The sequence below is a fragment of the Dromiciops gliroides genome, chromosome 1, assembly GCF_019393635.1.
Source record: "Dromiciops gliroides isolate mDroGli1 chromosome 1, mDroGli1.pri, whole genome shotgun sequence".
Lineage (NCBI taxonomy): Eukaryota > Metazoa > Chordata > Mammalia > Microbiotheria > Microbiotheriidae > Dromiciops > Dromiciops gliroides.
The window spans coordinates 281,257,301-281,271,489 of record NC_057861.1 but is presented as its reverse complement, the minus strand read 5'-3'; the positions used below and the strand labels follow the sequence as shown (position 1 = coordinate 281,271,489).

Sequence of the window (14,189 nt, the reverse complement as noted above, 5' to 3'; positions counted from 1 at the left end):
ATTCTTTGCTCTCAAGTTTCTCTTGGAGGGATAGTTTTGCCCATTGAAACAAATTAATGAGGTTCAGAGTGTTTTGAAATCTTTGGTAACATCATGCCAATGTTAGTTCTGGAGATATTTCTTGTCCCAGGCTGGCCTCCTGGGCTCCTAATGTTTTCTTCCTCTGGGTAACATCTCTGGAGGGGTAGAGCCAAGATGGTGGAGGAAAGATACTAAACACACAGAGCTCCTGACACAGTTACCCCCTAAACAGCAATAAAAGAACCCCTGGAGCAGCAAAAGCCACAAAAAGATGGGCTGAGATTATTTTCCAGCGAAAGACAGATTAAAGGGGTCCATGCTGGGCTATGAACAGAAACCAACCCCACGATTGCGTCAATGCAGACCCCAGGCGCACTGTGCCAGAAGAACTTACCACCAAGCCTCTGAATCAACTGTAGCACCCTTTCCTATGAAATCCAGCAATTCAGTATAAGTCATTCATGTGCAGTTATGTAAAACATCTTCTCATTAGGTTGTGAAGGAAAATAGACAAAATGCTTTTAGAAAGAGGAGCTAACAAATAAAATTATACTTCAATCTGTGTTCAGATACCATCAGTTCTTTCTCTGTTGATGGTAAAACCTTACCTTCTGCAAGAAGTCTTTCTTAGTCCTCCATCCTAATGTCCTCCCTCTGATATTTCAATTTATTCTGTACACATTTTGTGTGTACATGATTATTTGCGTGTTATATGTTATTTTCCCCCATTCCCCTTAAGATCAGAGACTGTGGTTTTTTGTTTTTGTTTTTAACCTTACCTTGTATCAGCATTTAGCAGTGCTTGGCACACAAATAGTACTTAATAAATGCTAGCTAATTAATTGACTATGTTTGATTTGCCTGATGATTACTGTAGGTTTTGCCTTTTAGCTGAAGCTTGACTTCTTCATCTGTTGTTCTAGGCTGTCTGGGCCTAGTTACCCCAAAAGGCCCTGAGACCACTAGCCTTGAAGTCCCTCCAGTTTATTCCAAGGGAAATAGTCTGAGGTCTGTACCCATTTCAGAGCCCATACTCCCTATTGTATCTCTCCCTAAATTCTCATTTTTGGTTTGAGTCATAGACTCTCAGAAGAGGGATGGGCCATACAAATGATCTAGTCTAACTTTCTCACCTTATAGATGGGGAACTTGCTAAAGTTCACATAGTAAATTACTAATCTTAGACTCAGGAATCCTGATTTCAAATTCTATGCCTATGCTGTCACTATAAGATGATAGGCAAGTCAGTTACAATTCTTGAGGCAGCGAGTGCTGGGCCTGGAGTCAGGAAAACCTGAGTTCAAATTCGGCTTCAGATAGTTATTGGCTGTGTAACTTTGGGCAAACCATTAATTTCTGTTTCAGTTTCCTCATCTGTAAAATGGAGATAGCAATAACATCTACCTTAAATATTGTGAAGAGCAAGTAAGACAATATTTATAAAGCACTTAGCACTTAGTGTTATTGTTCAGCCATCTCAGCCCATTTGGGGTTTTCTTGGCAAGGATACTAGAGTGGTGTTGTATAAATGCTAGTTGTTGTTATTATCATCAGAATCTCAGTTTCCCCATCTGTTTGATGACCATGATAATATTGTGCTACCTCACAGGGTTGTTGTGATTTAATTTTATAAATCTTAAAGTGCAATAGAAAAGGAGAATGATGGATTTTTATTCAGCTTCAGTCTTACTGGATCTGCTTTAATGTTTAGGTGAAAATTAAAGATATTTATCATATCAATTGTTTGCATTTATATGAATACTTGAAAATGATTTGCTCTTTTAAGCAGTTTAAACATTCTTCTCATAGCCTCATTTACACTACCCATTTGCCTCCTCTTTCCTAGGAGGCACAAAAATTGAACTTCTGGCCCAACCCTATGTAGATTGTTAATAAACTCAAAATGAGCACATTAATGAATTAATTTAGTAGTTACTGTTTCAGTACACTCTAGTGGCCTGTAAGAGTTAATACAGCTTACTAAGTAGTCTAATCTTCAGCCAGGGAGTAGCCTGGGTACAGGGACAATCTGGCTCAGTATTTTTCTCACGCAGAATTGATTTTATTTTTAATGTCCTTGCTCTACTCCTTGTGGAAATGTAGCTTGCCTAGGTTTCTGTAACTAGGCTATTAGTGAATGTTAAGATCATCATCTGTCTCCATGGGAAAGCTCTGAGTGTTGCAGCATTTGGACAACAACAGAAAGGTCAGAATTGGAAAAGTGCTGACAGAAAGCTGATCCTGCCATGGGGCCCTGGGTCCAGCTGTACGTTTGGCGCTGACACAATAGTTCCTGTAGGCCACACCCAGCTGTGTGAACTGGAACTGAGGACGATCGCTTGATTCTCAGCTCTAGGTTGAGTTCTTGATTTTGCTCAATGAAAAATTAATGCTGTAACGATGAGCTAACCTTTTTCTTTGGAATTGCCTATAAAAGAGGCCCTAGGTGTACAAGGAGGGGTAGGCTCAGTTTTTTGCTTTTTCACCTTTGGTTTCTTGGAGCTAGAGATAATTGGAAGTAAATACTCTGATTTTGCATTTCATCATTTAAAATCAGCACCGTCCTCTGGTTTTATTGCTTCTCTGCGGAAAAGCCTTTTAGGTTTGTAAGCCATAAAGGATAAAATATTAATTTAGTTTGATTTTTTTTTGGAATCACATTCAGCATTTGCTTTTATATCTTGAAGAGTACCCCAGGGCTTTTAGTTAGTTGCATTTTTGTAGGAGCCTGAAGTGAAAGACACCATTTTTTGTTGAATCTACCTTTTTAAAATTGTAATTCCATCAGATATTAAAAGGGTGTGTGGTTCCCCAAGAATAAAAGTCTCAGGTTTCTCTTAGGATGTTCTATGGCTCCCTATTTTTTTCCTCGCTGATAGCAAAGAACCTTGTAAGTTACTACTGTAGGAGAATTGGATTGGTTGAGCCTGATATGAGTTTATATACATATATATATATACACATATATATATATACATATATATACATGTATATACACACACACACACATACATACATATATATCAAGTTATTGCACTTTCTTCTAACGCTATATGTCAGTGAGTTGATTTAGAATCATCTAAATGATTTCTTAGTGGTTTATATTAGAATATCTTTTTGGCTTTGGGAAGGAAATGTCATTATATTAATCAAGACAAACACAGAGAAGTTGTTAAATTGTAAAAGAGGTTTTTTATACATGACATTCCGAGGACAGTTTTGTGTCTTGAAAGCACCCCCATAAAATACTTCATTCAGTGTATACCCGTAAAAGCCCCAGATTTAGAGTTAAAAGACCTGGATATGAGTCCTCACTCTAACACTTGCTAGCTGCATTATTGTAGGCAAATCATTTAAGTCAATCAATAAGTATTTCTTAAATGTTTCCTAGCAAGTATTATTATTTTCATTTTATACTGGTGTTAAGTGACATTCCACAGTCAAGCATATCATATATATCTAGTCCTTTAATTCTAAATCCAGTGCCCTTTGTAACATATTCTCTGAGTTTCATACTCCTTATATATACAGTTGAAATGATACTTTATAAAGTTGTATTCCAGAGCCGTCTTGTGTCATAGAGGTAATGCTAAGTTTTTGAAGGCTCTGGTTCAACCTCTGTTAGGTCCCACCATGAGGGAAAAGTTTTGAGTAATGCCCTCCTGATGAAATCCTCCTTTTTGAAGAGGCTTATCTCTAGTAGACCAAGAAGGCACTTGGTGATGAATAAAGAAAAAGAGAAAATTATCCCTAGTCTTGGGAGTGTCCTTTTTTCTTGAATAATGTTAGTAGTGGTGTTGGAAAAAGGGGTAAAAGGTATTAAGAATCACTGTTTTGTTGTTGTTGTTGTTGTTTGTTTTGGGTTTGGTTTTTTTTTTTTTTTGCCATTTTAACCTTAACTTAATTGTTGGCATGCTAAATGTGAGATACTTGTCCAATGAGTAATGAATACACATATTACTGGAGGAATTGAATTGCATCAGATATAACATTCTTGTTCTAAACAAAACCAGAAGGAAGTTCTATTTTAATGAAGGGTAGCTCACAGATTCTTCTTGGAGAGGCAAATAAAGAAGTTGATAATTGGTTCTACTCTGTATCCCCAAACAAAAAAAAAAACAACCCATAACTTCCTGGAACATTTGGTCATCTCATTTTTGAGTACTCATGATAATTATTTGCAAAAAGACCATTGCAAATATAGTTGCAACTTTTATACCAATAGTTGTTTCAAAGGATGAAGAGATAGGACAAATTCTATGAAGAACTAAGTAAGATCCTCTAAATGCACAGATGCTTTGGTACTAGGTGACTTCAGTGCAAAGTTGGGAATAGGTAAGGATGGGGAGAAGTTTGCTGGGAAATATAGAGCAATAATAAGGAATAAAAGTTGCCCAAGGCTTTGAGACTACACAGAGACCTCTTATTTATGTATCATGAGCACTTTGTTTAAATGTTTTGTTGAAACCATTTGTCTTTTATATCACAGCTCTTTCAACTGCCAACCAGATGGAACCGTCTCTTGTGACAAAGATAATAATTAAGCAGAAAAATCCTTTCATTTGCTGCATCCTACAATCCAAATAATATGTTGTTCTAGTGGTCCTTCTGAATAAACTGTTGTGAGGGGGTGAGAAGTATGTTTCATAGTCTCTATTCCAGGATCTTTACTGGGTTTTCTATTCATTCCATCATAGAATTTGATTTCTTTAGATGATATTTTCCTTAACATTATTGGCATCATTATACATCATTCTCTTAGTTTTGCTTATTTTTGCTCAACAACAGTTTATTCAGATCTTGCCACTTTTCCCTGAATTTTTCATATTCATAATTTATTACTATACAGTAATATCTGGTTTTCTTCGTATACCACAATTTAAAAGTCATTTACTAATCAAGGGGCACTCCCTTTGTTTCCCATTCTTTGCTACCACAGAGTGCTGCTATGAATATTTTGGTATATATTGAGCCTCTGTGTTTGTCTTTTGAGTTTTTTCTTTTAAATTAAATTAAATTTTATTTTCAGTTGTGAATTCTCTCCTTTTGCCTTTTCTCCTTTCTTTTGAGAAAATAAGAAAAACAAAATGAATGTGTGTATGTATATGCATAAATATATATGTATGTATGTGTATATACATATGCATGCATGCATGCATATATATATATATATATATATATATATATAGTTATGCAAAGCAAATTTTCACAGTAGCTGTATTTCCCTTCTGTCCTGCCCCCAAATAAGGGAAGAGAAGCAAATGTTTCCATCTGTCCTCTGAACCCATGAGCTTTCTATTTGGAGATAGCTAGCACATTTTATGAGGAGTCCTTTGGCTGGCATTGTGGTTGGTCATTGTGTTGGTCAGAGTTCCTAAATCTTTCAAAGTTGATATCTTTACAATATGGTTGTTATTGCATAAATTATTCTCTGGGTTAAGCCTTTTTCACTTGGTGGTCAAGGAAGTCAGTGGCTGGATTTGAGGAGGGAGAACATGCCAGGCATTGGGGACAGCCAGAGAAAATGCATACAGTGAAGAAATAGAATTTCTTATTTGTGGAACATTTAGAGGCCAGTGTCTCTGTAGTGAAGAATACATGATGAGGAGTAAGGTATAAGAAGGCTGGAAAGGTAGGAGGGGGCTAGGTTATAAAGGACCTTGAATGCCAAACAGAGCATTTTGTATTTGTTCCTAGAGGCAATAGAAAGTCACTGGAGTTTATTAAGTAGGGAGATGTCATAATCAGACCTCATAACCAGACCTGTTTCTTAGGAAAATCATGTTAGTGACTGAATGGAGAATGGATTGGAGAGACTTGAGGCAGGTAGACCCACCAGCAGGCTATTGTAATAACTAGGCATGAGGTGATAGCAGTCTGCAATAGGTTGGTGGCAGTGTCAAAGGAGAGAAGGGGGTACATTCAAGAGATGTTGCAAAGGTTAAACTGAATATGGTACAATAGTAATACGAAAGGTAGTGGTGGTGGTGGTGAAGAAGATAATGAATTTTGGCTTGGGCATATTGGGTTTAAGGTGTCTGCTGGATATTCAGTTTTAGGTGTCTGAAAGGCAATTGCAGCTGAAAGATTGGGGGTCAGCAGAAAGATTGGAGCAGGAAAGGTAGATTTGAGAATCATCAGCAACGTATGGGAACTGATGAGATCACCAAGTGAAGTACTATAGAGAAAGAAGAGAAGAGCACCCGGGACCGAAATGTGAGGGACACCTACAGATAGAAGGCATGATTTGGAGGAGGATCTAGCAAAGGAGACAAAGAAGGAATAGTCAAATAGGTAGGAGGAAAACTAGGAGAGAAGAGAATATCAAGGAGGAGAAGGACAAACAACAGTGTCAAAGGCTGTGGAGAGGTCAAGGAGAATGAAGATTGAGAGAAGACCATTGGATTTGGCAATGAGGAGATCATTAGTAACTTTGGAGAGAGCAGTTTCAGTGGAATGATGAATTCAGGAGCCAGATTTAACAGGTAGAAGGGTTAGCCTTGGTAAGGAGTAAGGGCACTTTATCATGTGACACAAGAGTGAAGGAGGAGGAAATGGCAGAAGGCAACTGAGTTATGGGAGATGAAGAAGAGGGGAGAAGAGGAAGTTCATGGTAAATGGCCTCATTTTTTTTCTGTGAAATATGGCACTAGGTTATCATTTGAAAAAGTGGTAGGAGGGGGACCCCTGGGAGGTTTTTTTTTGTTTTTTGTTTTTTTTTAGTGAGGCAATTGGGGTTGTGACTTGCCCAGGGTTACACAGCTAGTAAGTGTTAAGTATCTGGGGCCAGATTTGAACTCAGGTACTCCTGACTCCAGGGCCGGTTCTCTATCCACTGCGCCACCTAGCTGCCCCTGGGAGGTTTTAGAAAGAAAGAAAAGGTTTGGAAGAGTCATTGTAGAGAGTGTGGTGTAGTAAGTCGATTAGGGAGGTATAGTAGGATTGCTTAGCAGACGTGAGGGCCCATTGGAGACTATGTAACATATATTTGTAGTGGACACAGTCAAAACAGCCACACTCTTTTCTCCACCTTCATTCTGCAGCATGTATGTAGGTGCAAAGTCAATGAATGGTGGGGGTGATCCAAAGCTATGTATTGCCTGGGTATAATTGGGTGATATAAGGGAGCTAGCAATTCAAGAGAGGAGAACAGTGTTGAATTAAACTGGTTCATCAAGGAGTCAAGATGGGTAGAAGAGGAGAGAGTGGCTCGTGCAGAGGAGATGGCCTAGGAGAGAACTGTGGGGCAAGGGATCAAAGGTCATGGTGAAGATGAAGAGTAGAATTATATAAGGGAAAACAGCGGGAGAAATGGAATGCCAATAGACTATGTATGGATAAGGGGATTTCAGAATTCTTGAACATGGAGGTGGTACATCTGTGGGTGATGGCAAGATTGAGGTTAGTATCAACTTTGTATGTGACTGAGGTGAGGTTGAGGAACTGAGTAATTAGAGTGTTTGGGGAGAGTCATTTATGCATGTTTAACTGACCTAGTACGGGGATAAGAGTTAAAGAGAGAAACACTGTGAATCAGGTACTGGACTTAATAGGGAAGGAAGGGGGATGACCTAGAAGTCTAGATAATAACCCCCAGGATTTTGATTGGGTAGTAGATTTGAATTGCATGAACCTCAAAGAAATAGAGGTTACCGAGTGAAGGAGGAAGGTGGAGAACCCAGAAATAATGATGGGGAAGCAAGATGTATTCCAATTCTCCACCTCGACCTGAGGAGAATGAATGAAAGTACAGCCGGTGCTGGAGAGAGTGGCCAGGGAGGCTGTGTCATCAGGGGAAAGGCATGTTTCAATAAGAGCCTATAGATGGAAGGAGGGGGAGAGGAATAGATTTAAGATGAAGGGAGGGGGCAGCTAGATGGCACAGTGGATAGAGCACTGGCCCTGGATTCAGGAGGACCTGAGTTCAAATCCGGCCTCAGACACTTGACGCTTACTAGCTGTGTGACCCTGGGCAAGTCACTTAACCCCCATTGCCTGCAAAAAAAAAAAAAAGATGAAGGGAAGTTTGTTGCCTGTGAAACGGGAATTTCAGGGGGCACCATGGGAGGCCTTGGTGGAGTTAGGATGAAACTCTGGGGTGGTAGGATTGAGGGCATTGAGAATGAGGAATCAGGTAGTAGGAGATGTTGAGTGGGATTTGGATGATCTACAGAAATTTGGAGTCACCAGCATGTGAAAGGTTATGACCAGGTTTGAGAATGTTTACTGTTGAGTGGAGGGCACTAATCTCTCCCCTCACAGCTAAGTGTCTGAGAATGGATTTGAGCTCAGGTCTTCCTGGCTGCAGGCCCAACACTCTATCACTCTACCACTGGCTAGATCAAAAGGTCCTAAGGAATAAACACTTGACTTAATTACTAGCTCCAGAGATTTGGTAGCCAAAGGTAATACAGGTCTGGAATATAATTTGTTTGCAAAATCTTATGGAGAAGAATGGTAAAAGACTTATGAGATCATCACTATGGGGGCTATGAAGGGAAAAACCAGTTGAAAGAAAGCTTGGTGAGAAGCTTAAGCAAAGTCAGCCCAAGGATAAAGTACAAGGGCAACAAACAGAAGAAAAACAGAAAGCATCAGTAATGTTTTCCTAATAAAAAAAAAAGACTGATTTTAAAGGATTATCTGCCTTTTTCAACATTTCCTTATTAATTCCCCCTCCACGAAAGCCATCTCTTATAACAAAGAAGAGAAAAATAGGAAAAAAAAACTTAGTAGGGAACAGTCTTTCTCAAGCAATATTTTATAACACACCACATCATCAACATCACTCGATTAATAAGATTTCATTCTAATTATTACCTGAGGCCAGAATTCAGCAGGATGGGGGAAGCAGACTGATTTGCCTTTAGAAAACCACAGTACTCCTTTAATGACCCTAATTTTTTCTTGGAAGCAAAGACATATTTGAGTAGTAACTAGTTCACATTTACTGTATTTCCTCACATCAATTCTATATGGTAGGCAGTATGATACAAGTATTATAACCCCCATTTTACAGATGACAAACTAAGGCTTAGAAGATTTCAAGTGACTTGCCTATAGTCATATAGCTGTTAAGTGTTGGAGACAGGACTTGGACCCAATTCTTGTCTTATTTAAAATCTTTTATTTCTTAAAAAAGAAATATTATGTTCATATCTTTTTTATGTCTTAGTCATTTTTAGATAATCCCTGTTCTCTGAATATATCTACTCTTTTATAAGGAGAAATTTTTTTTTTTAGCAAAAACCACCAATATAGGAACTGTGTCTGTTATTGTAGCCAATATTTTCCCATATTTTGCTGAGAGGAGAGAGGTATGTTGCATGATCTTTTCTAGTGGTCCAAAATTGGTCATTACAGTTCATCTGAATTTGGCTTCCTTTTACTCTACCTTTAATTTACATTACTGTAATCATTGTATTTATTGCCCTTCTGGTTTTGCATAATTCACAGCACATATTTGTCCAAGCCCCCCCTATTTGTCTGAATTCCTCAGAGCTGTCATACTCATCTTGTTTGGATAATTTTTTTTTTTGGCAGATCGTCTCCCCCATTAGATTGTGAGTTCCTATGAGAGCAGGACTTTTATTTACCTTTCTTCTTACTGCTATAGCTTAACATAGTAAATGGCACATAATAGGCACTTAATAAATGCTCAGTGACTGACACAAAAGGTCATTTACTCATTCCCTCTCTGCCACACTGTCTACTTAGAGCTGAGCGACAACTTCAGTGAGCTTGTTTCCTTGGTAAAATAGAATACAATTTTTACCTATCTCCAGGGTTGTGGTGAGATAACATTAAGGCACTATATAATTGTCAGCCATCATCATCATCATGGCTTAAATGTAAGCATTACCATTAGTATAGCTTTAGAATTAATATTACAATATAATTGTGTGACAATTGGAGTGACACCACCTGCTGGAGAGTTACTGTAGGAAAACTGCGCCATGAGGAGAAGGCATCTGAGGGCAAGCCATGTGGCTTGGAAGGTCAGTTCCTTGGCATCAGGAAGTGACGTTTGCTCATAGGTACTGTCTATCAAAGCTACCAGCCAATTAGCTTGGAGCTGTGTGTATGTATGGGGGGATGGGCTATTTCGGTTTTCAAGGAGAGGCTTCTGGGAAGAAGAAGGAAGCATTGGGTCCTTTTTGTTCCTGACCTCGCCATGGCAGGTCGGATGATGGGGTCTCTTAGAAATAGTTAGATTTTTACCTTTCTCTCTGATCATCAGATCCTAATGCTCTTTATTAAATACTTAAAAGTCTAAGCTCTTGCTAAAGCTTCTAATTTATTGGTGACTACTCATTAGAATTTTAGACAGACTAACTAGAATTTACAACAACCAACCATTCATTTGTTAAGTGTTAATTTTTGGGGGGGCTTATTTTAAGGTTACGTTAAAAATACATTCCCCCTATTTATCTTTTCACCCATAATTTACTTTTACCCTTAACCCCATAAATGTATCCCCGGGGGGGGGGGGGAAGGTGACAGACATAAAGGGAAGAAAGGGAGAGCCTTCAAGCAAATCTTGTGACAATCACAGTTTGGAGAGCACTGGGCTAGCTCCATTCTATCCCAATTTTATTCCAGATACACATCATATCCCTTCTTTAAAGGGAGAGGAATGAACAGGGCTGGAATTGAATAGCATAATGACTCCAAATGATATTTCTTATACATCCGTGATCTCTTCTATTGAACATGTTCATTTTCCAATAAGGGCAGGGGAATTTTAGATTTACAGCATACAAGAAGGGGTAACGAATGTCAAGAAGGACAACCTGATCGACCAGAACTAATGAGAACATTACTCTTAGTTTAAAAAAAAACACATCACACTATCAGGAAATGAAAGAGCTGCAGGCTTTGTGTGGGAAGGATACGTACACCATATTCTGCAACTTTTGAAATATTTTGATCCCAAAGATCTCTAAGCACCTCTAAGCACTGTGCCTCATGACACCACCCCTACAAAAGGATTAATACCCTCCTTTTTAACCCAGGGCCTTCAGAGATTCTTTCAGACCTCAGGAGGGTTCCACAGTATAGAAAAGGCAGTTAGCTCGGCCAGAGTATTGGGGATGGAGATGGGAAGAGAACCCACACTTCCTCACCAGGAGTCTTATGCTTTAACCACATCTCCAGAGTGTATCTCTCCTTTTTATTCCTGTTTAAAAAGGAGTAATGGAACGTAATATTCCCTGCATGTTCCATAGTTGGAGGGTAATGTCTCAGAATCCTAGAATGGAGTTCAGGAATCCTGGGGAAAGGGACTGGAGATTATTTAAACTTTTGCAGTACTTTGCATACAGTATGCATTTGATAAATGCTTATCGAATAAGTAAATTCAGGCCTAGAATAAAACCTTCAAGCCTATGGTTTGAGGTGAAATGCAAAGCTCTCTGAGAGGTGGCACATTGGAATATTTGATTTCAGTTTAAGGAGAAATGATCAATGTCTTCAGATCCTATTTTGGGCTGTAGGGATTAAATTGTGGATGGCTCTGCGAGAGGATGCCCCTGACAGAGAACCTTTCTGGCTGTACAGTTTTGGTTAATCAAAAATGCTTTTTGCATATATGGTAATGATTGTAATGAAGACTGAATACTTTAATTTAAATAAATTAATTATTAACATTATAATAGAAATGTAAACAGGATCTTAATGAATTTTCTAATAAATTTTGCCTTTGATCTTATCCATTATTTACTGAAAGCTGATCTGTAGCTAAAGAAAACCTGGGACTACTTTGTTTTTATGAGTTTTGCTTCCTCATCAATATAAAGGTTATATATTTAGTAGTCCTGCCAGTGTTCTTCTATGAGTTTTTTTTTAGTTATTTGATACTATTTTTGGACTCTTGGCATTTAAATAAAAATATTTTTATTACAGGTTTATCTTCAGGTTTACTCTTGAAATACAGCATATTTTCGTTCTTTTTTCTTTTTCTTTTTCGAGCAGAGTCAACTTTTTTATAAAGTAATAAACATTTTTATTTATAGTTTTGGGTTCCAATTTTTATCCCTCTTTTCCTCCCTCCCCTTCCCCCTTCCCTAAGGCAGCAAGCAATCAGATATAGGTTATACGTGTACAATTATGTAAAACATTACCATATTATTCATTTTGTATTTGAAAACTTGAATAAAAGAAAAAAATGAAAGAAAGGCATGAAAAATAGCATGCTTCAGTCTGTGTTTCACCAGTACCAGTTTTTTCTTTGGAGTTGGGTAGTATGTTTCATCAATAGTCCTTTGGGATTGTCTTGGATCATTGTATTGTTAAGAATAGTTAAGTCCTCACAGTTCTTCAAACAATGTTGTACAGCATATTTTCAAGGAGAGGCAGAAGACCCCCAGACAGCCCATCCCAAATGCCTCCCTCTGGGCTCAGTGTTAAATTATATTAATTAAACAGGACTCTCTTATTAAAGCATGTAGATTCAGGTTTCTGAGGGCAGGAAAATACCTTATTTAATTTTTTTCCAGAATCGAATTCAGTGCACACAGTAGACACTTAGTGTTTGTTGATTAAATGAATCCAGGATTCTGTTATATGCCAAAGAGTTTGTTGATTGTGGATGTTCTGTTGGATATTTGTCATATTACAAAACAATTCATAAAATAGAATTGATTGAAGAGACTAATGTTAGTATTCATTCATTTTGACTTAATCCTCTGCTTCCTTTCCTTTCCCTAGGTGTGATTATTGTGCCCAGTGCTGGTGTTGGTATTGTCTTAGGAGGTTACATTATAAAAAAATTGAAACTTGGTGCCAGGGAATCTGCAAAACTAGCAATGATCTGCAGTGGGGTGTCTTTGCTGTGTTTTTCAACACTCTTCATTGTTGGCTGTGAAAGTATCAACCTGGGTGGCATAAATATTCCATACACAACAGGGTAAGTATCTCTGAATGACTGAACAATCAATAGTATTACAATCATGGCAAACGCTCTAAACACTGTAGTCAACCATGTTGTAGCATCTAGAATGCTATGTGCCTTTCTAATTATTCTTAGGCGAATGTTTTGTCTCTCCGCCTAGACTGCAATTTCTTTCAAGGGCAGAGACCGTGTTTTCTTCTTTCATGTCTTTGTCCCCCTAAAGTGCTTTCTATGGTACTTTTTCACCCAGATGATTTCTGCTGATGGCGAATGGATAAAATTAATAACAACTCTCATTTATATAGCACTTTACAGCTCACAAAGCATTTACCTCAATAATAATCCCTTGACATAGGTAGTAAAAATATGACTATCTTCTTCAAATCCAATTCACACGTGAGTGAGGACATCACCCCATAATGTTCTCTGTCCTCTTTGAAAATGAAAACTAAGGACAAAACACAGCAATCCTCTTCAAATGAGAAATCTGAAACTCAGGTTGAGTAACCAGGTTGACCAAAGTCATTAGATAATAAATGTTAGAGGCAAGGTTTGAACCCCAGCTTTCCAGACCTAAATCTAGGGTTTTCTACATGAATAAAAATGTTTATTTTCAGTACTCATAAAAATACAAACAATCCATCACTTATGCACATCAGAGGTGTTTCAGTATCCCTTCATTATACAGGATTTCAGTTTTTAAACACAAAGTTTCAGTTTATGAAGTAATGCTTAGTTATTTTTTATTTTTTTTTTTTACTTCACAGTAGAGATCCATGTTGCAATAGATTCCATTTGAAATTGGATTTGTGAAAGCTTCTATCTCATTGAGGCAATTTAGAATGATGGGGAAATGACAATGACTAAATCGTAAGGGTATGTTACATTATTAAATATTATATTGTCCCAAATATTATTTTTCACATGGGGAAATTTATTTTTCTTAATGCTTTGCAAACCAAAATCACATCTGAATTGTTCTTTGCTAGACCCTAGTATTGGACTATGGACAAAGATAATCTTAAACATGCTTTTAATGATGACAGATATTTAAAAATGTGACACAAAAGGATTATTGTAACACCTTTTCCCTGAATAAAGCACATAGCCAAGAAAACTTGATATAGTAGATAAAATTTGGACTTGATGTTGGAAAGACTTAGGTTAAAATCCTGCCTCTGCTATTTACTATCCATATAACCAAGGACAGTCAGTCAATGATTATTGAGAGCCTACTCTGTGCCCGACACTTTGCTAAGCACTGGGGATACAAAAA

The 14,189-nt window shown here is 37.8% G+C and overlaps 1 protein-coding gene across 1 annotated transcript in view; it reads left to right on the top strand.

Annotated features, from left to right (window-relative positions):
- SLCO5A1 (solute carrier organic anion transporter family member 5A1) overlaps positions 1–14,189 on the top strand; it is a 190,565-nt gene that overhangs the window by 136,599 nt on the left and 39,777 nt on the right. The window contains exon 6 of the mRNA XM_043991309.1: positions 12,730–12,928. Coding sequence (XP_043847244.1) covers positions 12,730–12,928 — 199 coding nt within the window. The remainder of the gene's footprint in view (positions 1–12,729; positions 12,929–14,189) is intronic.